This window comes from Artibeus jamaicensis, unplaced genomic scaffold (assembly GCF_021234435.1).
Source record: "Artibeus jamaicensis isolate MK-2021 breed Jamaican fruit bat unplaced genomic scaffold, CSHL_Jam_final contig_373, whole genome shotgun sequence".
Lineage (NCBI taxonomy): Eukaryota > Metazoa > Chordata > Mammalia > Chiroptera > Phyllostomidae > Artibeus > Artibeus jamaicensis.
The window spans coordinates 4,574,018-4,601,175 of NW_026521807.1; the positions used below are offsets into that span (position 1 = coordinate 4,574,018).

Consider the following 27,158-nt stretch of genomic DNA (forward strand, 5'->3'; position numbering starts at 1 on the left):
GAGGCCTCCCCTCGCCGCGTGTGTAGTTTGTTTGCGCGCCACCTGTGACAGCTCTTCGCCGGTGCCTGCGGCTTAGCGCCTGCGCGGACTTCCGGCGTCTCGTCACCATGGCAACGACTGCAGGGGGCCCGGGTAAGCCAAAGTCCCCACTCCGCAGAATTGGCTTCACGACCTGCGCTTTCTCTGGCGGCCTCGTGCGAGGGTGTTAGGGACGCTTTGAGCGACTCCTCTGGCAGCACCCCTCCCATTTTTAAATCCTCGCGATCCGCGTTCTTAGCGCGTGCCCACAGTCCACTGGCTGAACCTTGGTTCCCGCTGTGGACATTGAGAAAAGAAAGCGTCTGGGGCTACCAGAATGGCAAGAATGTTACGCCCTTTTAAAAAAGATTTTTTTCTTTTTTAGGAGAAGTTTTAGGTTCGTAGGAAAATTGAGCAGGAGGAACCGATTCTCCATATATCCCCTAACTGGGTACATATGTAGCCTCCCCATTATCAACATTCCCCCGGCGAGTTACAATTGTGAACCTGCACTGACACATCATAATCACCTCATAATCATCTAAGTCCACAGTTGACCAGGGTTTTTTCTTGGTGCTGTACATTCTGTGGGTTTAGAGAAATGTGTAATGACATGTATTCATCATTATGGTATCATACAAAATGGTTTCTCTGCACCCAAATCCTCTGTGCTTCACCTACTCATCCCCTACCCCACCGCAATCCCTGGCAGCCACTGATCTTTTTACTGTCTCCGTTGTTTTGCCTTTTCCAGAATGTCATATAGTTGGAATCATATGTTATGTCATCTTTTCATATTGACTTCTTTCACTTGGTAATATGCATTTAAGTTTCCTCCATGTCCTTTTTTTTTTTTTTTGGCTTGATAGCTCATTTCTTTTTAACATCAAACAATATTTCATTGTTTGAATGTGCCACAGTTTATCTACTTGCATACTGAAGGACATCTTGGTTGTCTCCAAGTTTTGGTAATTATGAAAAAAGCTGTTGTAAACACCCATGTGCAGATTTTTGTGTGGACATAAGTGTTCAACTCCTTTGGGTAAATAGAGGGCAAACTGGATCATATGGGAAAAGTATGCTTAGTTTTATAAGAAACTGACTTCCAACCTGTCTGTGTCATTTTGCATCCCCACCAACAATGAATGAGAGTTCCTGTTGCTTCACACCCTCACCAGCATTTGGTGTTATTGGTGTTCTGGGTTTTGGCCACTCCAATAGGTATGTAGTTGTACTTTGTTGTTTTGTGTTTCTCTTAAGGACACATCATGTGCAACACCTTTTATGATTGCCATATGTGTATCTTCTTTGGTGGATTGTTTGTTGAGGTCTTTGGCCCATTTTTTAAATCGGATTGCTTTCTTATTGTTGAGATTTACAAGTTCTTTGTATATTTTTGGATAACAGTCCTTTATCTGATGTATCTTTTGCAAATATTTTCTCCCAGTCTGTGGCTTGTCTTATTTTCTTGACATTGTCTTTCCCAGAGCAGAAGTTATTCATTTAAATTAAGTCCAGCTAATATGTTATTTCATGAATGGTGCCTTTGGTATATATGTAAAAAGTAATTAACACACTCAAGGTCATCTATATTTTCCCCTATATTCTAAAGTGTTATAGTTTTTCACTTTGCTTTTAGGTCTGTGATCCATTTTGAGTTAATTTTTGTGAAAGGTGTAAGTTCTGTGTCTAGATTCATTTCTTTTTTATGTGGATGTCCAGTCTGAGAACCATGTGTGGGAAAGACTTTCTTTGCTTCATTGTATTACCTTTGTTCCTTTGTCAAAAATCAGTCGTCTCTATATGGAGTTCTGTTTGGGAGATCTCCAGTTGTTCCATTGATCTGTTTGTTCTTTCACTAATATTGCACTGTCTTGAATATGGTATTTTTACAGTAAGTCTTAATGTTGGGTAGTATCGTTACTTTGTTCTCCTTTAATATTGTGTTGGCTCTTCTGGGTTTGGTTTTTTTTTTTTTTTTTGCCTCCATATAAACTTTGGAATCGGTTTCTCAGTAGCCAGAAAATAACTTGGTGGGATTTTGATTAGGATTGCTTAAATCTTTAGATCAAGTTGGGAAGAACTGACGTCTTGACAATATTGAGTCTTTCTATTCATGAACATGGAACATCTCTCTATTTAGTTCTTTGGTTTCATTCATCAGAGTTTGCAGGGTTTTTTTTATATAGATCTTGTACATATTTTGTTAGATTTATACCTAAGTATTTCATGTTTGGGGGTGATAATGTAAATGATGTTATTTTTCATTTTATATTCCACTTATTTCTTACTCATATAAAGGAACTCAACTCAGTTCAGTGTATTATTAACATTGTATCCTTCATCCTTTTCACAGTTTAAATTTTTCCTGACTATAAACATAATGCATGCTTATTGTAGACCATGTAGGAAAGAAATCCACATAATGACAATACTTAGAGGCACCAATAGTAAGTTTATGGTATGCTCCTATTTTCTAACAATTCTAACTTTTAAGAAAATATAGTTTAGGTCATAGTATACTTGCCATCATATACTGTATATCTCTTTTTAAATGTTCTCTTACTATTTAAAAAACATACAAACTAGTTTTTTAAAGCATTAGTTTTTAGTGGCTTAGGACAACACAGATATATATTACAGTTCTGGAGGCTGGAATTTGAAATGGGTCTCACTGAGCTAAAACCTAGGTGTCAGCATGGCTGCCCTCCCTCCGTTGGGCTCTAGGGGAAAATTGGCCTTCTTGCCTTTCTCAACCTCCAGAGCAGGGGTGTCAAACTTATTTTCACCGGGGGCCGCATCAGCCTTGTGGTTGCTTTCAAAAGGCCAAAATAATTTTAGGACTGTATAAATGTAACTACTCCTTAACTGTTAAGAAGTTGAAATTACATTCGGCCCTTTAAAGGCAACTATGAGGCTGATGTGGCCCTCCGTGAAAATGACTTTGACACCCCTGCTCTAGAGACTGCTTGAGTTCTTGCTTCACTGTCTCTTCCTGCATTTTCAAAGCCTGTAATGGCTGGTTGAGTCTTTCTCATTCTGCATTACTCTGACACTGACTCTCCTGCCTCCCTCTTGCACTTATAAGGGCCTTGTGAGGCCCACCCGGGTGATTTATGCTACTATCTTTGTCCACAGGAGAGACCTGGTTCTTCTTGCTGACGCATGTAAAGAATTACAGATCAGCAAATCTAGTTTATTAGTGGTCTGTTCCCATGGAAGAGAACAGGACTGGGTAGAGTAGCAGGTGAAAGGCAAAGTCTCAGGGCAAAGCAGGGTGACAAAAGTAAGAGCGGCTGAAAACCAGGGTGGCAAGCCCCCAGGCAGCCTGAGGCTGGGTGGCCAGAGGCCCAGAGGCCCTGTGGCCCTGGAGCCAGGAGCCTTAAGAGTGCCCTGAGCCCCCTAGAGAGAGAGTAAGTCCTTTGTTCTGAGGACTTATATAGTTGGTGGAATAGGAGAAAAAACTTACATATTGATTAATGGGTAAATGCGGTGCCAGCTTTCCTGGGGGAATGTGATGACCCAAACTTAGGTATGTGTGGGGGTCGGTTAGCTCGAATCCTTATCTTGCTCCAGACTCCATTTGTTTATCTTGTTGTAAAGCAAATATGTGACAGGAGGCAGTTAATTAAAATTGGGGCACTTTCCAGAGTTATTTATGGGCTCTTTCTATAAGCAGCAGGGACTCCCTCATAAAACAGATAGTGACCAGAGGTAGGCAGTTAACCAAAGTTGTTCTATGGGCTTCTTCTTTGGGTACCAGGGATCCTCTTCCACATTCAGGCCTTGGAATGAAAGCACAGTTTCAAGGCTTTCTTTCCCAGGTAGTGGAAACGCTACATAGAATTTCAAGGACTTCCTTTTCTTGCTAACATAGTGTTTCTTGGAGCACCTGGCAATATTATCAGCCCAGGCTCAGGACTGCTGAGTTATCATGTGAGACCTGTCTCCTTCCTCCTCCCTGCCTGGGTTTACTATTTAATGTACCTCGCTGGTAAAAGGCGTTTCCTGGCGACCAGGATGCTAGATGCTGGCCAGTAACAGTATTGCAGTCTCAGAGTTCTTCCTATGTTGTCTCCTGCCTCATCTTCACCTCAGAGTCAGCTGAATAACAAACTTAATTCCACCTATAACCTTAATTCCTTCTTGCTATATAATATAACATATTCACAGTTTCCAGGGATTAGGACATAGATATCTTTGGAGGCCAGGTGTCATTATTTTTCCTATTAGAATAAATAAGAAAAATATGTATTAGTCTCTACCTTGCCTTTTTTTTTCACTTAATGTGTCTTGAGGTTACACTATATCTGTACATATAGATTTGCTTCATTCTTTTTAATGGCTGAATAATGTTCCATTGCATAGATATACCGTAATTATTTAGTGAATATATTGTTGGTGGATATTTAGGTTATTTTCACTTTTTTACCATTACAGACAATGCTGCAATAAATATTTTGTATCAAATATATCATTCCCCACATGTGAACATATCTGTTTATGGGGAAAATTTATGAAAATTTATGAAAATAGAATTTCTGGGCCAAAGATGTATTTTTCTTTATTAAGAACTTATTTTGGCCCTGGCTGGTGTAGCTTAGTGGATTGAGCGTGGGCCTGTGAACCAGACAATCGCGGTTCGATTCCCAGTTAGGGCACATGCCTGGGTTGCAGGCCGGTTCCCTGCAGGCCAGTTCCCAGCAGGGGATGCACAAAAGGCAACCACACATTGATGTTTCTCTCCCTCTCTCCTTCCCTTCCCCTCTAAATATAAATAAATAAAATCTTTAAAAAAAAAAGAACTTTTTTCTTTTTTTCTTCTTTTTGAGATAATTTGCATACCTTACAATTCATTCATTCAAAGCATGTAATTTATTGGCTTTTTTAGTTTATTCAGAGTTGTGTAACTGTCACTACAATCAATTTTTAAACATTTTCATCACCACAAAAAGATGTAAGAATAGGGGGAGGGTCATATGTGATCTCGCTGTACCTTTCACTCAGTTTTTTTTCTATAGAGCTAAAACTGTTTGTCCCAAAGTCTTAATTTTAAAAGTTGCAGGACAACAGTGTGGCGATCGCAGGGCATGGGGTGGGGGGTGTAAGGTGACGAAATGGTGATGGAAAGAAAAAAGAAACACACACAAAAAAATAAAAATAAAAGTTGTAACTAATTTTGCCTTTCTCCTGGCCCAGTTTTCAGAGTTACAGCCTACTTAAATAGTACTAAATATCCTAGATCATGGCTAATTGGAGTCTTCTTAAATTCTATAGATATATACAGCTGTGACTAAGTATCAGGTGGCAGTTTTATTCATTAACAGGGCAAGGATAACAAACTTAATTCCACCTGTACCGGGTGGAATTTGGATACCAGAGATCCCAAATTAAATTAAAATTTTTAATTTCTGGAGTCATGGTATTTTATCATTGATCTATAAGTTGCCCTTATAAAATTTTTTTAATTTATTTTTTAAAGATTTTATTTATTTATCTTTAGAAGGGAAGGAAAGAGGGAGAGAAAGATCAATGTACGGTTGCCTCTCATGCGTCCCCTGCTGGGAACTGGCCTGCAACCCAGGCATGTGCCCTGGCGGGAATTGAACCGCGATCCTTTGGTTTGCAGGTGCATGTTCAATCCACTGAGCTACACCAGCCAGGGCCCCTTATAAAAATTTTGACTGTAATGTGTTTAGTTGAATGGTGCTGTGTACACATCCGGTACACACCATCAACTAATATTTAGTTTTTTCTGGTGACATGCATGATTACCTTTTTTGTGAATCTTCTGGTGTATCTCAAAAACTTCATTCTTAACATCTACATTAATCACATACTTTATCTTGAAATTATACTAACATTTAACTATTTTTGCATTGTCAGACGTGTCTGTTGTAAATAATGTGCCTTCTAAAAATGCGCAACGTAAATATTTAAAAAATGATAGCCTAGTATTTTCATCTTAAAGTCTCAGACTTTATTACATATGCTACATTAGGGCCACGTGTTTTGGGTAGAAAGCTGCCTGGGGGGTAGTGGATGGTACAGCCGGTTCTCTCCTGTATTCTGTAGCCCAACATACAGAGTGGTTGAGAAGTTAGTTTGTTAATTAAATGCTCCTCCATTCGCTAATCAAATGTTACTTTTTCTCAGTGTCTGATCCGAAGTTCATGATGGCCATTTTCAGTTTTTTAACTGTTGTTAGGCAGAGTTAATAAACAATTAACATAAGACAAAATCTCATGCATAGGGAATTTGCAGCCACTTGGTAGGTACTTAAATGTTTGAATAAATGAACAAGAACTAGAGAGATAAGATTACAGAGGACTGTTTTCATTGTTTTTGACCTTTTTCTCATTGTTATTATAGGATATAGTATAATTTGGAGTAGATCTGGGTTCAAGTGTGCTAGTCTCAGTTAACTCATATTTTCATGTTTAATTAAGAGAAAATTTGTGTGCCAAAAAGTAGTTGATAGATAAGGGAATTATGTATATTTGTACAAGATAGATAAATCTGAGAATATTAACTCAAGAATTTACTTAGTCACTCAGATAAATGGTGCTGAGACTCATACTCTGAAGGTAAAAATGCTTAAATGTGTAATTTAAACTGATAAGAACAGATGTTATACCTGATCTTAGCCAAAAGGCCGAGAGTGATTAAATGTGTAATTTAAGATTCTAAATTGTTAATATAAATATAGAGCAGGGCTTCAGATGGAGAAAACAATTAAATTGTACAAAATTTAGAAGTTTTTAATACAGCTCCGGCTTTACATATATTTTACTTATTTATGGGGCCAGGATTGGAGATGATGAAATGTGAAAATTTCTCCTTTAAAATATATGTTTCTTACCAGTTTTTTTTTATGTTTCTTGCCAGTGTTTTCATGCTTCAGAGGTCCAGACTATCTTATGTTTACTAATCATTACTTACTTCATATATAGCATGTTTATATATTTATATATGTTAACCTGCCACGGCATAATGCTTTATCTTTTTAACATCTCATGTTTTTCTCAGTTTAATTACTTTATTATTCTCTCTCATTATAGGCTATGCTCTTTTTCTGTTAAAATTTTTTTACTTCATGTAATACAATCTATTTGTTTTCGTGCAAATGCTGTTGTTTTAGGATCTTGGAGTGAAAATATACTGCAGTATTTTCTGAGAAGTAACCAGATAACTACAGAAGACGGTGCCCAGATCACTTGGTATCACGCAGCCAACCACAAGGCACAGATGAAGGAGGCACTGAAAAGTAAGTCTGTGTGATTGTTCATATTCACATTGATAATAGGTGAATTCTACTGCTTTTTTTTATATCTGAGCATATTTACAGGTACCAGAGACTTAGATGATCCAAGTGTAAATTATAGGCTGATACAAACATTTTTTACTCTAATCCTCACCTGAGGATGTGTTTATTGATTTTATCTATGGTAGAGAGAGAGAAAAAGAAAGAGAGAGAGAAAGGAACATCCATGTGAGAGAGAAACATCGATTGGTTGCCTCCCACATGCAGCCTGACTGGAATCGAACCCGCAACCTAGACATATGCCCTGACCAGGAATGGAACCTACAACCTTTTGGTGTATGGGACAGTGCTCCAACCAACTGAGCCACCCAACCAGGGTGATAAGATGACATAAACATTTTTATAAAGGATCTCATTTTGTTTACAAAATGAACAAATTTTCATAATGGAAGGATTTCTTATTTTCTAGAAGTAATTTACCATTTTTATGTCTTATTTGAAACTCTTCTGTATTATTGCACTTGCTTATATTATAATGTAATTTTTTTGAGCAAAAATTTTAAGATCAGGATCATGTGTTTTACATATTTTTGTGTTTCACGGTGTACGAAGGAGAGGCTCAATAACTCTTTGTTGAATGGATGGGTGAAGCCATTGCACACTAATTTATAATTAATTACTGTGGGCAATATTTGTGCCTCAGCTAGAAACCAAGACTTCTGGCTTGCTAACTCCATCTATAATCATATCTGTCTATATCTATATCTACCTATAATCTGTATCTGTGTATATCTCCCTTCATTATGTAGATGAACTCTGTAGTGTTCTCTCAGCCTTTCCCTAGGAAGTGCCCCCTTTGGCTGTAGCAGCAGAGGATGGTGAACGTCTGTCACTCGATGGCTTTTGAATAGTTTGAAGTGACCCGTCCAACAAGGAAAATTCCTTGGAATCTCATGTTTTATTGTAAAGTGCATGCATTTTTTTTTGCATTTTACCCTATCACATATCTGAATAATGTATGTGAATATGAATTTCTTGTATTGTAAAGATATTGTTTTACATTGTTTTTCTTTGTTTCTCAAAGGGAGGTGCTTTGTCTTGTTTAATATTGAATCCCTAATACCCAAAAGAGTATCTGGCACATAATAATGGCAGAGTGATTATTAATAAGTGGATTTTAGCAAAAGCAATGCTTCAGGAAAAACATTGACTCATGGTTTGTGGGAGCAACTTTGCCCTCAAGTCTCCCCATCCACCACGGATGAAAGTAAATACTACCAAGACATGATCTGCTTGGGGAGGAGAGGTGGCCAGTTTCTCTGAGGAAAAAGGCTTTGAGCCCCTTCCTCTAGGGGCTTTTATTGGGTTGTAAATCACAGGAATACAGGGTGGCAAGGATCAAACAGTAGATAACATTTCAAAGAAATCTGAGGGCTTAGTCTGAGTCAGAGTCTGTCAGGAAGGGGATTGCAGAACTTTGGGAGACATACTCATTTCCTGCTTGGACCCTTATCATATGAATGAAAGCACTCTTAGCAGAGCAGGTTTCACAGGATGTTTAGGAATTCTTTCTTATGTCAGATTTCCCTGGATCTGCTCTAGCAAGGCAAGGAGCTGCACCCCTCCCCATCAAGTTTTCAGGTTTAAGTGGATTAGAGCTAGGAAGCACTTTTCCCAGAGGACATGGAGACTTGAGCTGTGTCAGAATAGCTGGGGGGCAAGGGTCCATTGTTTGCTCTTTGTTGCAGCCTCCCCCCCCCCCCCCCCCCCCCCCAGTCTTTCTATGATGGCCTCCCAAGTGATGGAGTCTGGTTTAGGTTGCCCTTTGCTGTGAGGAGTCTTACCTGGTCTCTGACTACTGACCGTGCTTTGAGGGCAGAGAGGAAACAGGCAGCGTTCCCTACCAGAGACAAGCTTTGTCTCCTGCGGCTCACATCCCAGAGGTCACTCACTCAGCCTTAGCCGTGGGGGGCAGTTACAGTTCCCGAAACCAGGCAGAGCTGTTCCCAACAATGGTTGCCAGGAGCTGGCAGGGGTAGGGAATAGAGAGTGAATGCTAATGGGTACAGGGTTTCTTTTCAGGATGATGAAATTTGTTGGCATTAGATAGTGGTGATGGTTGCACAATCTTCTGAAAACCACTGGATGGTACACTTTAAAAGGGTGACTTTTATAGTATGTGAATTATATGTCAATTTAAAAAAATCGAAAAGTGGTAGAAAAAGAAAAAATAAAACTTATTTATAGATATATGGTTATTATATGGAATATCACGAAGATTCCTAGATAAATTATTGTAATTCATAGGTAAATTTAGAAATGTCAAGACAAAGTCAAAGTGGAAAATAAATTGTATTTCTATGTGACAACAACTAAAAATTTGGGAAAAAAATCTTAAAAATGCATGCTTCATAATAGGGTACATAGAAGTTTCACACCTAGAAATAATCTAGTTAAATATGAACACTTTCCTTTTAACTTTGTTTTTAAAATTACTAATGGTAGGTCATCTCCAGTTGCTGGCAGTCTGGTGTCGATCTTGGAAGTTCTCATAGGTTACTTACTTAATCTTCAGATAATACCCTCCTTTCTTCCCGTTAGGCAACTGGAGGCCCAAGTTTTATAATTTGGGGAATCCATACAACCACATGGAAGCTGATTCCATTCCTAGGCCCAGGGTGGATGAGCAGAATAAACTAATCAGCGCTTGGAGTTCCCTCGATGATTCATATTGTTCAGAACAGAAAGAGTCTGTCCACGCGGAACCAGGAGAAACAAACACTGAACACTGAGAACTGCAGTAGAGAAATGAGGGTTGTTTTATTGCTAGCATGCCTCGAGATGAAGTGGAAAGCTGTTACTCAGAAGCCCAAACCTCCTGATGGCTTAAAATCAGAGAGTCTGAAGGAGCTACTGGGACGGGGTATGCAGAAGTGCTGGCAGGGCAGTTTGGGGAGTTTTGGAACTTGGCCATGTATGGTAAGAGGCTTAGCATCAGATCTTCCTGGACAACAGACCCTTTGCTTCTGAAAGGGTTCCAGTGTTCAAGTTCTGCTCTTATCCCGATCCTTTGGTTCCAGGGGCACATGTGCAGTACTGTCTCCGTAAAACAATTCAAGATTGTATTAATCATCGATCTGCTTTAAGGATGTAGTACTGGTTTAAGCTGGCCAATGTGGTTTGTGTGCTGTTTCAATATTGTTACCGTGGTAGGCAAGTGATCTAACCTGGCTCAAAAGGAGATTTCTACCTTAACACTGAACTATGTGAACACTGAAGTCTGTAGCCACAGTGGTGTAGTCACCTGTCACCCATCTTACCATCATAGTAGAAATCAGCCTGAAGACACACCAAGGGTAGTCAAGAATTGAGACACGAAGACACTAATAACATCGCCCAGCTGCTGATTATAGCACACCTGGAGCCCACCCTAGCTCTGGACTTCTATCTATGTGAGATAATAAGTTACTTTATTAGCTCCAATCTGAATTTCTGTGAACTTGCCCCCAGAAACAGCCAGTAGGTATGAGTCAGCCCTGCTTTGGTCAATCATTTTATTGCTGCCACTTTTTGCTCCTGTTCCATTCATTTTCTACCTAGCATCCTTAGTGGTGTTTTTCAGCATGAATCAAGCCTGTTTAATTTAAAGCTCTTTAATGGTTGTCCATTAAAAATCCTTACTGTAGCTGTGGGTGGGACTTCCTTGTTCTACCGCTCTGGTTACCAGGAGGAGAGCTATTTCCCTAAGTGCTTTGGAGTCTGCCTCCCTGATTATTCTTATAGAGGTAAAGATAATTTTTGGTGTGTTCTTTTTGACTGGATAGAGTGGATGTATCAAAGATTCTGGACAAATGAGTGTGCTTTTCTCTCCTCTTCCACCTAGACCATGGGAAGCAGCAGTCTGCATATTTGTATTTGCTGGAATGTGGCTCAAAAGAGGCTGTTCCAAAGTTTTACTGGGAGGTATAGAAGTTAGGAGTTGGCAAGCTCATTTAGCTCTCTACTAAGCTGCATCTTCTGAACTAGCTTTGTAGGTAATAAAGGTAATGCAGTGAACCCCATCTGCCAACTTGGGTCTTTTATTTCTCCATGAATCCATGTGGAGAAGGGGTTGCTATTTATTGGAGTCTTCAAACCACCACAATAACCTGTAAAGCCCTGCATGAACTAGCCTGTTTCTCCAACTGCACCCGTCACGGGTGCAGCATGCTGCCCTTGTAGTTCTGCACATGGCTCAGCTCTCTTCCTCCTCAGGCTGTCATGAGTACGCTTCCCAGGAATGCTCTTTCCTCACCCTTTGCTTGGCTACTCTCTTCTGCATCCTTGGGTATCAGCTGAATTGCCACTTCCTCAGAGACTTCTCCTGAGCCAAGAATCAAAATTCAGGGTAGCAGCTTATACTTCACTTTCATATGTGGCCTTTTGTGACTGGCTTATTTCACTTAGCATGCTTTCAACATCCATCTATGTTGTAACATATATCAGCACTTTATTCTTTTTTGTGGCTGAATAATATTAAATTGTATGTTATATCATGTCTTGCTGACCTATTCAGGTTTTTTTCTTGGCTAATATAAATAATGCTGCTATGAACAATTGTATACAAGTTTTGAATGGACATGTTTTTACTTCCCTTGTCTATGTGCCTGGGTCACATGTAACACTAGGTAACACTGTTTAAGTTTTTAAGAAAATACCAAACTTTTCTAAAGCAGCTGTACCTTTTTATATTCCTCCAGCAGAGTGAATGAAGATTCTGATTTCTCTACTTCCTTGGCAACTTGTTACTGTCTTTTTCATTATAGCCATCCCAGTGTATACGAATTACTATCTCATTATGGTTTATATTTGCATTTCCCTAAAGCCCAATGTTGTTGATCAACTCTTATATGTTTCTGGGAAAATAGCTCAAATTTGCAGCCAAGTAATCTTTTAGTCTGTGTCCTGCTTGTGGAAGTTTGAGAGCCCACAGACCTCTTCTCCTTCCAAACTACCTCTTCTTTTTTGGTCCAAGTGGATACAGTACAATTAAAAATATAGTGGGCTTTCTGTATATCAAGTTATAAACCATTCCTCTAATCAAACACCTTAACTCCAAACCTCTCTCTGCTTTGGTCTGCTGGTTAGGATGCTGCGAGACAACACCCTTCGGATTCTAGAATTTCTTTTGTCCAGCTTATGGGTACATGAGGCACCATCTTTCTCTTAACAAATGGTCTTGAGATTGCACCCTTGACTTGACCTTAACTCACAGGTCATAGTCTATAGGCAGCACCCTGGATTTGACTTTTTCCTGAGGCTGTCTCTCACTTTGAGACTCTTTTGCCAACTAAAGGGGATAGATTTCATTTTCTAAATCAGCACAAGTCCTGAATTGGAAATATTTCTATATGCTAAAATCTGAGTGGTTATTTAACTCACTCTCTCTTCCCATTCTTTATCTAGGCAGCTAAAAGAAGCCAGTTGGCACTTTCAGTATTCTGCAGGGAGAACTCATTGGCCAAATCTGTAAATTTATTAGGTACCCTTTCTGTCTTTCACCAGTTGCTACAAGTGGCAATGTTGCCAAAATTCCATTTCTATATAAAACAGGTGGTCTGTTCTCGAGCTTCCAATAAGAATTTCCTCATTGCTCGTCCAACTCCCCGCCCTTCTAGAATTCTACTAGGTCCTAATGCCAGTGCCATGTTTCAGGCTTTTATGGCAACGCTTCACTTCCAGATAACTATTTTTCCTACTGCTACATAACAAACTAACCTCAAAATTAGTGGCTTAAAATAACAGTGGTTTATCATTCCTCATGACTTTGTGGGTCAGCCGGTTGTTCTTCTCTTCCGTGTGGTGGAGGCGGGGCCCCTCGTGGTGCTGTCCTCTGTAGTCTCGCCTGAACACTTTGCATGGCAGCGGCCTTACAAGAGGATGAAAGCAGGAGCTGCTGGTCATTTTAAGGGCTAGAACTAGAACTGATGGTTTTTCTTCCATTATCTTCTGTTGGGTTAAGCAAGTCACAAGGTCCACCCACACTCAAGGGGGGGAAAAAGAGAAGAGAAGAGAGGTTTATATACGTATAGGAGGAATTGTCAGCCATCTTTGGAGTCAGTCCACCGCAGCCTGCTAAACAAATTCACACTGTGACTGGTGAAGCTTATCACCTATTCCAGGGATGTGTGCTTTGTCGATGTAAGAGATGTCCAAACCTGTACAGAATTTTTATGAGTTTATGTGAACCAAACTGACGACAGTTGCTGGGAAGTAAATCTCAACAGACTGAAAAACTGCTCCAGAGAATGGCAGTTTTACATCTTATCGTATACATTAGAATCAAAGGAGATACAAGGGCAGTGACATGAAATGCATTGATTAGGGAGGCAGGAGAAAGCAAAGGGGAGAAATCTCTGAGATTGGAGACAGAGTTAAATGGAGGTACACATACTTTTTTTACATTTTTGGGAAAGGGATAGTTAATAACATTTACAGCACAGAGGGATAGTATTTGAGGAACAAGATAACAGCGAGGGGTTCTGGGGTCTCGTTCTCTGAGGGCTCCAGAGAGAGGGAATTGCTCTGACATTTTAGGGTATGTTGTCTTAGATGCAAAAAGATGGTAGACAGGCTCAGTTAAAGTAAAATTGACCTGTATTTAGGAAGCTCAAGGCCTAGGATGTGATTACCTGCAGCGATTTGCATTTAGTTAGAAATTTTTATGTTCAGACCATCCTATGTGGTTACTTTTGGTCTATGAGTTTGTAATACCTGCCTCTCGGGCCTCCCCCAACCTTGTCAGGTTTAGTGTGTGGCCCCTTTTTTGTCCACAGCCTTTAAACAGTAGCTAAGCTTCAAGTCAAAGAAAGGAATCTGAAACATAAGCAATAAATATTTGCAGTTTCTAATTTGAGGAGTAAGAAGATAAAAGTAATATTTTTATTCTCAGAAACTGAAATAAATAGTTACTAAGCCTTCTTTTGTATGTTCATTTTGGCATATACTGGGAAGAAATTAAATAATATGACAACAGCTTAAACACTGTGTGGGAATGATATTTAACTCCTCACCAGATGTCTGCTCATTTGTAAAAAAACAAGAACAACGTGTAAAGACCCAGCACAGTACCTGGCACTTAGTAGTAATTCAGTAAACGGTAGTTTTCTATTATTCTTTTTATCTTCCTGAAAAGAATACCAGGCGGGGAGTCTTCTGCAGTCCCTATTTTGTTAGCATTAACTTAAGTTCTTTTGTCTGGACAGGTACGGCTCACATGATAGAGGCTGATGTCCTCCTTCCAAGTAATGGGTCGGACCACGGCCAGCCGATCATGGCCCATCCTCCTGAATCAAGCAGTGATAATACTCTACATGAATGGCTGACTGAAGTTGTGAAAAGCAATAAAGGCATCAAGCTGGATTTCAAGAGGTATTTATACAAATATGTGCAGTCTTCTGCTTGTTACAGAATAATTCTGGTAGGGGGAGAAAGTTAATATCCTCTTATATCTGTGCCTGACTAACTAACTTTGTGCTTTTATTTAAATTGAAATGGGGCCTTGGCCAGGCAGCTTAGTTGGTTAGGGCATCATCTGAATGTGCCAAGGTTGTGGGTTCAATATCTATCTGGTCAGGGCTTCTGGAGGCAACCAGTAAATGGAACAACAATAAACAAGGGGAACAACAAATCCCTGTTTCTCTCTCTCAAATCAATAAATTAAACAACAACAACAAAACTATTCCTGATGATAATTATTTCTTGTAAAAGTAATTTTAAATGGTTTATTGCAATTTTGAGTATAATTTTTATTGTGTTACCCCCAATTTCTAAATGAAATGAACAGGAAAATAGGATGTGATACTCAGAAGTTTGACATACAAGTAACTATTTAGAAAAAGAACCTCTTCTATAAAAACTAAGTTTGTAGTTTTTCTGGGGACTTAGAAAAGTACTAAGCAAAGAGAAATTTTAGGTAGTATTCTGCTCAAGACTTCCCTCTTCCGGTGATCAACATGGCAGTTCTTCACAGGAAACCTGATACTGATACAAGGAAGGAGTGAGAACGTTGGCCACTGGTATTTTCAATCGGAATTACATGGAATGTATATATTATCTGGGAGGGATGGGTCCTTCTGCAATATTTACAGTCCTTTTGTCTGGACAGGTACGGCTCACATGATAGAGGCTGATGTCCTCCTTCCAAGTAATGGGTCAGACCACGGCCAGCCGATCATGGCCCATCCTCCTGGCTTTTCCTCCACATTTACATTTTTAGAATGCTTTTTGTCAAGTTCTAGAAAAACTAAGAACTATAACAACAAAGGTTTAATTTTTCTTAGTAAGGTTTTACGTTTTTCTTAATGTAGGTTTTGTTTTTCTTATTCAAGTTTCTGTAAGGGAAAGCATTATTACTTTTTGTATTTGTATTCTACATTAGTGGCAATTAAAATATTTACATATAAAATGGAGTATGTGTATTAAATTCTTGCTTTGTCATGTTCTGTGTCATAGCATCTTACGGCACAGTGCTTTACATGTAGTAGACACTTGTGTATGCTGGTGGAATTTCAGTTTGGGGAAGAAAATGCTCTTTAACACTAGATATTGTCAAATGGAAAAACAAATGTTAAACAGCCGCATGTCAGTTTACTGAATTGAGAAAGCCTAAAAAGTTCCCACAACCTCTATAGACACTGGATTTCCCAAGAAATCAGAGTCCTTTCTGGAAGAGAGTTCCAGGGTTTCCCCCTACTGCACCCAGGAAGGGAACACCCTCGTGGGACTTGCAGACGGGTAAGCAGTGGAGTCACAAGCACACGTTACTTGCTACCAAAAATGGGAAAATTTGTAGGAAGTCCAATGTGAGATTCTTAGAATTGTGGTTTTTAACATGGTATTGATACCATTCAAGGCAGAGAGCATTTAAGACAGAGAAATGACAGCATGTAAATTAGTGTCTGCAAGATTGGGGTTGGGGGGCTGGGTGAAAAAGGTGAAGGGATTGAGAAGTACAAATTGGTAGTTACAAAATAGTCACAGAGACGTAAAGTACAACATAGGAAATACAGTCAGTGATATTGTAACACCATGTATGGTGCCAGTTGGGTACTGGAAATATTGGGGGGAACACTGAGTAAAGTATGTGACTGTCTGACCTCTGTGCTGTACACCTGAAACCAATACCAACCAATATTGAAGGTCAACTGTAATTGAAAAAAAAATTTAAATTATATATATATAATTTTTTATATTTTAAATTATATATATATATATATATATATATATATATATATATATATATAGTCTCCACTCCAGGGGCAGAAGGAGGAGAAAAAAGAGCTTCTTACATGGGAGCAGAGTGAAAGGCCACAGGCTGGTTCCCTCTGTTTTTAATGCACAGTATCCCTTGCTCACTAATAAACGTGACCCAAGAAACGATGGGATTCTCAGTTTTCTTAAAGTAGAGGGCTCACCATGAGCGGAGTGAAGAGCAGTAGAAGCACGGGCAGAAGGACTTCTGTCCCTTAGGTAGAAAGACAGAAATGTGAGAAGAGGCTGCTGAACGTTTTCCCCTCCAACACCCATTTCCAAAATTCTTCGCTTCCCACTGCAGTTTTCATTAAAAGTTGATTTTCTTATAAATCAAATAGGCCTTAAATGTTTAGAAGTAGTTCAGAATTATAACTAGTGTAGTTTCCCAGTAAAGTTTGTATATACATTTTTTAAAAGGAAAAATTATGTAAGCTGACTAAAATATCATTGTTGCCCCCGCCAGCATGGCTCAGTTGACTAGACTGTCATCCTGTAAAACTGAAAGGTTGTGAGTTTGATTCCTGGTCAGAACGCATGCCTAGGTTGCAGGTTCAATCCCAGATCTGGGCAGGAGGCAACCCATCCATGTTTCTCTCCTTTCCTCTCTCCTTCCCTTTCTCTCTAAGGGCAATGAAAAAATGTCCTGTGTGAGTGTAAACAAAATTAAAAAACAAAAAACTAAATCTTATTGTTTACAAATCTCTAGTTGTCAGAATTGATGTTGGGAAATAAAAAGAGTGAAGTCGCTTCTTTATTTAAAAGTAGCTAAAATACAGTTGTCTCTACTTTCCAGAAAATGTGTTTAAAGTAAAGGGAAAAAAATAAAGTTTATAAAAGTCTTAAGGCAATTTTATAATTTTACACTTTGCAATCATTTTCAGAAATGTGTTTGTTGTCCAGATTCATACAAGAATACGTGTAAGAAAGGAGGTTCTTTTCTCCGAGGTCATGAGCTACTACTAGAGATGCGGTAGCTGCATTCACTTTGAATATTTTCATCAGTGTGAATTTGTGGGTTATGAGTTTCTCTGATTTTAAAACCTTTTATATATTCTCTGATGAGTGACTCTGTATCTTTTTTTAAATTGTTTTTATAGTGGGTGATCCTAATATGCAGTTTTGAAACCTCCATCCGTCCACAATTGTCATTGTTGAGACAGTTATAGAACCTTTAATGTGCCTTCATGAATAAGTCAACATTCTGTGAATGGCATATGTTAATTTTCCTCTCTGGTGCTATGTGATCTTTGATTTTATTTAATTCAGGCATTATTATATTATACTTTTTAAAAAGAAAATCCTCACCTGAGGATGTATTTATTGATTTTTAGAGATGGGAAGAGGGAGAAAGAGAGAGAGGAAAGAGGGAAGGAAGGAAGATAGGTTGCCTCCTGTGTGCACCCTGACTGGGGATCAAACCTGCAACCTAGGTTTGTGCCATGACAGGGAATCAAACCTGCAACCCTTTGGTGCATGGGACGATGTTCCAACAAACTGAGCCATTTGGCCAGGACTACTGTATTATACTTTTATTATGAATTTGAGAACATTAAAACCACCAGTCTAAAAGAACTTCTTTTTATTCTTACTTTATGAATACCCCTCATTGACAACAAACTGTAATTTCAGTCTGGCAGCTGTAGAACCATCCATGATACTCTTGGAAAATGTGAAGAGGCATCTGAAGCGTCCTGTGTGGATTAATGCTGATATTCTTCCTGGTCCAAATGGGAATAGCAGAGTAGTAAATGCAAAACCTTTTATAGAGACTGTGACATCCTTCTTTCCAGATGTGACATTTTCCCTGGGCTGGACAACAGGATGGCATCCTGAGAAAGTCAATGAAGGTAATAATTTAAAAAATGTATTTCTTCTCGGTCAAATTAAAATATCCTCCTAAAATAAAAAGAAATACCTTTAATACAAAACAAAAAACACATTCCACAAAATATAAGAGCCTATGGAGAGAAAGGTCTGGCCCTAAACTTGTGTGTATGATTCTTCTTTCTATTATTTCAGGTAGACACTGCATTCATTGGTGACATTCTGTTTCCAAGCTTCCACGAGAAATATTCATTTGCAGGGTCTAGAGTAATGAAAGCTGCCTCATTAAACAAATCCTGAGCTGGTCTCTTTGAACTTGTAAAACATTCTATAATCTTTGTTTTCCCTTGACTGTGGAGCAAACTCCCTGTGTCAGATGAGAGATGAAGAAGTGGTCATAAGAGCTCTTCAGTGGCGTGAGGCCAGAGGTAGTGGGGGTGTGGCTGAGGAGCGCACGCCCCCTAGACATTGAAAGGGGCTCCAGCCGAGGTGCTGGGACCTTGCTGCCATCATGCTCTCTTTGGCCGGACAGGAGAGTGGGAGGCCACGAGACTCTCCTCCAGGTTCCATCTCTTCTTCACATAGTCCTACAGATGCATCTGATACTTTCAACTTCATTTTCCTGGCTGAAACTTATCACACTTACTCATCTTTCTGTTACTTCATATGTCCCTAGGTAGTGATTTCCAGGTAAATAGCCAGTAAGCAATCAGGTGCTCTGGGACATCTGTCCACATGGTAAAAATGATAAACTATGAAGGTGTTCAGAACCTGTGGAGATGTTAGCCTTTATCCTGTGTTCAGGACATTTTTTTGTAACTTATTTGCTATTATTGTTTTTATATATAAAGTTTTTAAGTCTAACATGATATTAGAATAACTGCTAGCTAGTGAGTAGTGACATTTAAAGTGTTTAAAGAAGGTAAACTAGAAATGATTTAGCAGCTTCCTTACTGATCCTGAACTCCTGTTAGTCACTGTTTAACTCAGGTTTTAACCTTGGGCTTGGACTGGGTTAAACCAGGTCTTTAAGTCCTGTGGATGTTGAAGGTTTTAAGGCTACTTTTCCCCACTGGCCGCTTTTTGTTACCAGCATGTGTTTTATCTTCTCTTACTTCTTTGGCCAGAGATTATAGAAAAAATGAGTTTATAAGTTTATAGTAATGTAAATATATATTTTATGTTAGCAGTTTTTTCTAGTTATAACATAATTTTTCAGATTTTAAAGGAAATCATTTTCCTTCTTTCATGAGAAATTTAGCTGCTAAACTAATGTATTCATGTAAGCTTTCCATAAAATGTTCCCTTACTGACCAATACCTTTTACAACCTGCTTTTAATAGAGTTTAGGGTTATTTTAAAAATATAATTTTTTCCTAAAATTGTTCATAAAACAGTTAAGTGTGTTTTCTACAATGTTCTAATATGATTTAAAACACACATATATAAAAGACAATTTCACCACTCTTTCTATTTTAGGTAGAATGTATTTGAAATCTAGACTAGCTGAAAATTTAAAAATTGAAGTTAAATGTTACTCAATAAATTCAATAAAAAGGTAATAAATAAATAAATTTTAAAAAATTTAAGTTAATTATTATTTAAACAGATAATAAACACGTAGTATCCATCTTTTTTTTGGTAAAGAAACGTTAATTAACACAAATAGAAAATCTTAGTTTATAGAGAGTATTAATGATGAGCAAGTACCTAAGAATCTTAGAATCTTTAAAGAGGCCACTGTGTCAAAATTCACTTCCTTTGCATTTGTGATATTAATAAATTCTTTTTAATATTTAAAATTTTAATTAAACTTACTGTAGATCACTTGTGGCACAATATTAAATTTAATTTTTATCTACATTTTCCATCCAAAGCATTTTCTTGCATTAAGAGGTATTTTAATTCACTTTGAATTCAAATGGAAATTTATATGAATTACCTATGAATTTGCATATGTAGTTTAATTTTTATTTAATTGACTTTGGTATCACAATTAGAAAGTTCAATTTCTTCCTTTTCATCTCAGGCTACAGTTGGACAATGGTGAGGGAGATGGAGTGCATCTGTAAGGAACTCAGTCAGCCCGTGACATTTCCTGTCAGAGCAGCGTTGGTCAGGCAGTCTCGTTCTCAGTTACTCTGGCTGTTACAGAAATCGCACAGGTATGTATGAGTTTAACCGTACAGTGGGTGTATGTGAGTGTGTATGGGAGACAGAGGCAGAGGGTGAAGACTGATTATGTCAAGACAGTGTGTGTCAGAGAGAATGAACACTGATTCTGTGAGCACACAGACGCCCCCACTCGAAGGAAGCGTCTCAATGAATCTTAACATCTATTTCTGTTTTTTCACATAGTAGATAGCCAGTGAATGTCACTTTTTTCATAGTTATACATTCACAAAAAGGAAAAAATGGATAAAATAGTTTCCCTCTGAATTATCATTTCAGGAATCGATTCCGTAAAAACTTTTGTCATTTTGATATGTAATAAAAATTTGTTGGGCCATCTATTAAATTTTAAAATATAGAGGTGCAGATATTGAAACAGTTTTGATGCTATTTTTTTCAATAGATTAATCAGTATAAGAGCAGGGAAAGTGCAAAAATAAACCCAAATCTATCATGAAACTTAGTATAGAAAATAGCTGGCATTTTAAGGCATTGGTACCAAAGTTTAGTTGATATCTCATGTTGGGTCAACAGGCCAACTATGTAGGAAAAACAAAGCACCTTTCCTTAATGCTTCTTCCAAAGTAATTTCCAGAGGAATTAAAGACTTAAACATCAAATATTAAATGTATAAAGAAAAAAAAAGAGAGAGAATTTTTATATAGTTTTAGAATAGAGAAGACCTTTCTTACTAAGGCACAAACCCTAGAGCTACAAAAGGACAGTTGGATATATTGGAATTCATAAAAATGGAGAGATTCTATCCTCAGTACATTTGTCAGATGTAAAGAATTTTCACAAATCATCCAGTAAAAGACCCAGTTTGATAATTTACCATATTGTAGAGAGTCAGGGAAGCAGACATTCATACATTAAAAAAGTACCCTGTGGACATTGAAATTTTACCAAATGCCTTTTCAATTTTTATGAAAATAACCATATTTTCTCCCATATCTATTAATAAAATAAATTATATTAATCTCTATAATATCAAACCATCCTCACATTCCCAGAACAAACTGTGCTTGATCACAAATTATCATTCTTTTAAGGTGCTGCTGCATTTTTATTGCTAATATTTTACCTAGGATTTCTGCATTTTAAAATGAGATTGCCCTGCCCTGATTGGTGTAGCTCAGTTTGCTGGGCATTGTCCAGCGAAGCAAAAAGTCACTGGCTCCATATCTGTTAGGGCACATGCCTGGGTTGTCGGCCATCCCTGATTGGGGCACGTGGGAGAGGTGCTGATCCATGTTTTCATGTTTCTCTGCCTCTTTTTCTCCCTCCCTTCCCCCATCTCTAAGAATAAATAAATAAAATCTATTAAAAAGAGAAAGAAAGAAATGGAAAGAAGGAAGGAAGGAAATAAATGAGGTTTCCTTGGCTAGATAGCTCAGTTAGTTAGAGCTTTGTCCTCAATGCCAAGGTTGTTGGTTCAATCCCTGGTCAGGGCACTTATAAGAAAAAATCAATAAATGCATAAATAAGTGGAACAACGGATCAATATTCTCTCTCTCTCTCTCCCTCTCTTTCTCTCTCTCTCAAATGAAAAAAGAAAGTGAGATTGATCTGTAGCTTTTTTTCCTTTTCAGTTTTTAGGTAGCGACCTTTCATTCCTTTTATGTGTTTTGAGTTGTTAAAAGTGACATTGAAATGGCCTGTACTTGACTTAGTAAACCCACCTGTGAAGCCATCTAAACCTTGTGCTTTGGGGGAAAGCTTAACTGATAAAAATCTTTCCTATTTTTTATATGGTAAATGGTCTACTTGGATTTTCTGTTTCTTTGGGAGTGAGCTTTGATACATTGTATTTTCCTAGAAAATTGTTCATCTCATCCAGGTTTTAAAATTTATTTATGCATAGACACTTAAAATGGTTTCTTATTCTTTTAGTTTCTTCTGTGTCTTTAAAATAATTTCCTGTGTTGTTTTTTCGAGCTTTTCTTCTTGCTTCTTGATTAAACTAGAGAATGATTTATCTCTTTTTTCTTAAGAACTAGATCTTGCATTTATTTATTTTTCTGGTTTATGCCTTACTAATTTCTGCCTTTTATCTTTTAAAACTGTTATGTAGTATTTTCTAATTTCTTGAGTTGGATACTCAAGTTACTTATTTTCCATTTATATATGGTATATGTATTAATATAAGTATTTAAGATAATAACTTTTTTCTGTGACCACTGCTTTAGCTGTATTTCATTGTTTCTTATATGTAGGTTGTCATCACTATTAATTTAAAATATTCTGCAACTGTGGCTTATTTCCTTTGCCTCAAAGGTTGTTTTAAGATAAATTTGTTTAGGCATCTAGGTGGTAGAATTATTTTTTATTTTGGCTTTGCTAATAGTTTTTTTAATTTTATTGTAATCAGATAATTATATTATTTTTACTTTGTAAACTTTATTAATGCTTATTAATGGCTTAGTATATGGATATTTGTATCAATTTATGTATTTTATGAGGATATCATGTAGCTGTTACAAACAGAAACCTAAGTTAACAGTAACTTACATAAGTGTGTTTTACAGTGATGGCCCAGAATCCTCCTGTCTTGGTGCTCCACGTTCCTTAGGTCATCGACCTCGTTTATACTTGGTCAGATTGATTATTGCCACATCTGAGGTTCAGTTGGTAGGGAGGAGGGGAGAAAGGGAAGCTCAGGGCCTGTCACTCTCCTTCAAGGACATGACTTAGAAATTGCACACACTCATTGGCCTTAACTTAGTCATGTGCCTGTACCTGGCTGTAGGTGAAGCTGGGATGTAGCTGTTATTCTGTAAAATCTTGTGTCTAGTTAGTTGTTGTCGGACTCCTTATTGTTCAGTTTTCTGTGGCTTGGCTGTGTTTTTGTTGCTAAAACTTTGTTGTTTTTAGATTTGGTTGTGTGAGAAGGCAAAGTATTTCCACCTATGCCTCCATCTTGGCGGAAGTCCTTCAAATCTTGTGTCTAGTTAGGACTCAGGGGACTGTTCTGTAAGAAAGAAAGGAGTAAACTGCAAGTTTTGGTGACACATTAACATACATTATTGGTTATGTTACATAAGTCTTTTATATCTTTTTGTTTGCTTTAAAATATGTTTAATTTAGTCCTTTGAATAAGTAATACATTCATGAAGCTCAAAACCCAAAGAATGGAGTTACACTGTGGAAAGCCCCTTCCCATTCACCCAGTTCTGCCCAACCTCTCTAACCACATTTGTTAGCTTCTTATATAGCCAGTTAGTGTTGTAGACCGCTCTGCAAGATTTTAGGAATTGTATCTCTACCCCTTGTGGCTAAGGGCGAGAGACGACCTTTGGAATGCTAGTCGCAGGAGACAAAGCTTGTCTCTGGTAGCAAATGCTGCCTCAGTTCCTCTCCCTGCCCCCTAAAGCTTGGATGGAAGTCAATGACGGGTAAGACCCCTCACAGCGGGGGGGGGGCAACCTAAGCCAGACTCGATCACTTGGGAGGCCTTCATGGAAGGACTCAGGGGGCTGCAACAAAGAGCAATGGACTCTCGCCCCCAGGCTTTGACATAGCCCGAGTCCCCAAGTTCTCTGGGAGAAGCGCTTCCTGGCTCTAATCCTCTTAAGCCTGAATACCTGTTGGGGAGAGGTGCAGCTCCTTGCCTTGTTAGAGCAGATCCTGGGGAAAAATCTGACATCACAAAGACTTGCTGATTAACCTGTGAAATCTGCTCTGCTAAGAGTGCTTTCATTCATATGATAGGGTCCTAGAGGAAATGAGTATGTCTCCCAAAGTTTCTGTAACTCTCTTCCTGACAGACACGGACTCAGACTCTGAAGCCCTCAGATCTCTTTGAAATGTTATCTACTGTTTGATCCTTGCCACCCTGTATTCCTGTGTATTACAACCCAATAAAAGGCTATGGCTGAGGGCACTCGGGGCATTTTTCTCCTCGGAGAAACTGGCTGCTGCTGGCCTTTGTCTCCCCTGAGAAACTGGCCACAGCCCACTCCTCCTCCCCAAACAGATCTCATCTTGTCTCAGCCATATTTATTCATTCACGAGTGTCCGTGGCACCGGGGGGACTCGCAGAGAAGTCACCCCCACAAGTTAGTAGTTTTTTTGTGTGCATATGAGTAAATACAAAGAAGGACTCTTATTTTCCTTTTCTTTTAAAAACAAAAAGTAGCATATTACACACCTTGCTTCAGTTCTTTTTTTTTTTTTAACTTAGCAGTATGTCTTGGATCTCTTTAAATGTTCCTTGTTTTTCCTTTCTAGGTGCGTCATATTTATGTATTAAGTACTGGAATTTAACCAGCCTCACGCTAATGGGCAGAAAGGGCGTTTCTAACCTTAGATAGTACAGACAATGCAATAACGAGCAGCCTTTTGAATGTGTCATTTTGCATGTGTGCAAATATATGGCATCTTTAATATTTTGGCCACTTGTTCTCTTACCAACTAAGAGAGTTAAAGTCGCCAACTACTAAAACGTTGTTTTCTGTTTCCTCTTCTGCCTTTAAAGTTTTTCCTTATCAAATGTTCATGATATGGACATTTGGTGCATTTTCATATCAGTCCCCACACCATTGTTCATGTCCATGCGTCATGCATAGGTTCTTTGGCTACTCCATTTCCTAAACTTTACTTTACATCCCCATAGCTATTCTGTAACTACCTATTTGTACTTCTTAATCCCCTTACCTCTTCCCTCATTCCCCCACACCCCCTCCCATCTAGCAACCATGAAAATGTGCTCTGTATCTATAATTCTGTCTCTGTTGTTATTTGCTTAGTTTGTTTTTTTAGATTCAATTTTTGATAGGTTTGTATATTTTGTTGTTTTATTGCTCATAGCTTTCATCTTCTTTTTCTTAAATAAGTCCCTTTAACATTTTATATAATAATGGTCTAGTGATGATGGAACTCCTTAAGTTTTTTCTTGTCTGGGAAACTCTTTATCTGCCTTTCAATTCTAAATGATGTATTTCCTGGTGGGTAGAGCAGTCTTGACTGTAAGTCCCTACTCTTCATGACTTTGAATTTCTTGCTACTCCCTTCTAGCCTGCAAAGTTTCTTTTGAGAAATCAGCTGACAGTCTTGGGAGAACTCCCTCATAGGTAACTAACTGCTTTTCTCTAGCTGCTTTTAAGATTCTCTCTTTATCTTTAACCTTTGGCATTTTGATTATGAAATGTCTCGGAGTGGGCATCTTTGAATCCATCTTGTTTGGACTTTCTGTGCTTCCTGGACTTGCATGTCTATTTTTCTCATCAAATTAGGAAACTTTTCTTTCATAATTTTTTCTAATTGATTTCCAATTTCTTGCTCTTCCTCTTCTCCTTTTGGCACCCCTATGATGTTGGAACTCGAAGTTGTCCCAGGGCTGCTTACACTATTTTTGTTTTTTTTAAATTCTTTTTTCTTGTTGTTCTGAGTGGTTGTTTTTGGTTCCTTGTGTTCCAAATCATTGATTTCATTCTCTGCTTCATCTACTCTACTGTTGTTTCCCTGTAAATTGCTCTTTATTTCAATTAGTGTATCCTTTATTTCTGACCGCACCTTTATTATGCTGTTGAGGTCCTCACTAAGTTCTTTGAGCATCCTTGTAACCAATGTTTTGCACTCTGCATTTAATAGATTGCTCCCCTACATTTTGTTTAGCTCTTTTTCTGGGGTTCTGATCTTTCATTTTTCTGGAGTTCTTGCACTAGGGCCATGGTTCCTTGTCTCCTCATTTTGGCAGCCTTCCTGCCTTTGTTTCTATGCATTAGATAGAGCTGCTCTGACTCCCTTTCTTGGTAGCATGACCTAATAGAGTAAGTGTGCTGTAGGGTCCAGTGACATAGCCTTCCCTATCCCTCAAGCTGGGTTATCGATGTGTACCCTCCATGTGAGCTGAGTACACCCTCCTCTTGTAGTTGAAACTTGATTGGATTTACCCAGGCCAGTTAGCTGCAAGGTTTGGCTATGACCACTCACCACCAATCTCCATCCTCCATGGAGGATCAGCTGTGCAGAAGCAGGGTGTTCCGATATGGTCTGTAGCTGTCCACTGGGTGTGCAGGCTCTGGGGTTTCCCAGGTGGTACAGGCCCTGGTCAGCCCCCACCTTTGTTCTGCCTGGGGCCACAGTGACTGGCCTATAAATCAGTCTGAGATGACTGCTACTTGTGCTGGGCTTGGAGATGCCCAGGGAAAGCCAAACTGCGAATTCAGGCTGTCTTCTGCTAGTGCTAGTGTGAGGCCACTTAGCAAGAGGTACAAGGGTACAGGGCTTACTGAGGCCAGTTGTTGCTTGTTTGATAGGATCTAGGGAGTTGTGAAGCATGAGCCAAGTCACATGGAAAAATCACAGTTAACAGTTTGGGTGGGCTTATAAGCTGGGTAGGACAGAGTCTCAGGGGATTTCCAGAGCAGGGCAAACAGTGTTATCCAGGTAAATGGAGACTCAGATATGCCACCTGCCTGCTGCCTCTGTGGCTCTGCTGGGGGAGGGCTCAGAAAATGGTCAATGGCCTCTGTCCACCTCTCTCTCTGGAAGAAAACTGTCCCTCAGCTCTCATTTTGTTGCTAGAAAACTTCAGTCCCTCCCTGTATGCCACTGGTGTCTTTCAAGCTGCCACCCCAGTGCT

At 38.7% G+C, this 27,158-nt stretch overlaps 1 protein-coding gene across 2 annotated transcripts in view; it reads left to right on the forward strand.

Annotated features, from left to right (window-relative positions):
- The window catches only part of FAM151B (family with sequence similarity 151 member B), a 33,396-nt gene continuing 6,238 nt past the window's right edge, over positions 1 to 27,158 (forward strand). The window contains exons 1-5 of one of the 2 annotated variants that reach the window (XM_037159310.2): positions 1 to 132; positions 7,160 to 7,285; positions 14,527 to 14,692; positions 18,206 to 18,423; positions 20,430 to 20,565. In XM_037159310.2, the coding sequence (XP_037015205.1) occupies positions 108 to 132; positions 7,160 to 7,285; positions 14,527 to 14,692; positions 18,206 to 18,423; positions 20,430 to 20,565 (671 nt within the window). In that variant the 5' untranslated portion in view covers positions 1 to 107. Of the gene's footprint in view, positions 133 to 932; positions 1,240 to 7,159; positions 7,286 to 14,526; positions 14,693 to 18,205; positions 18,424 to 20,429; positions 20,566 to 27,158 lie in introns of those variants that run through there. The other variant, XM_037159309.2, reaches the window with a different exon arrangement.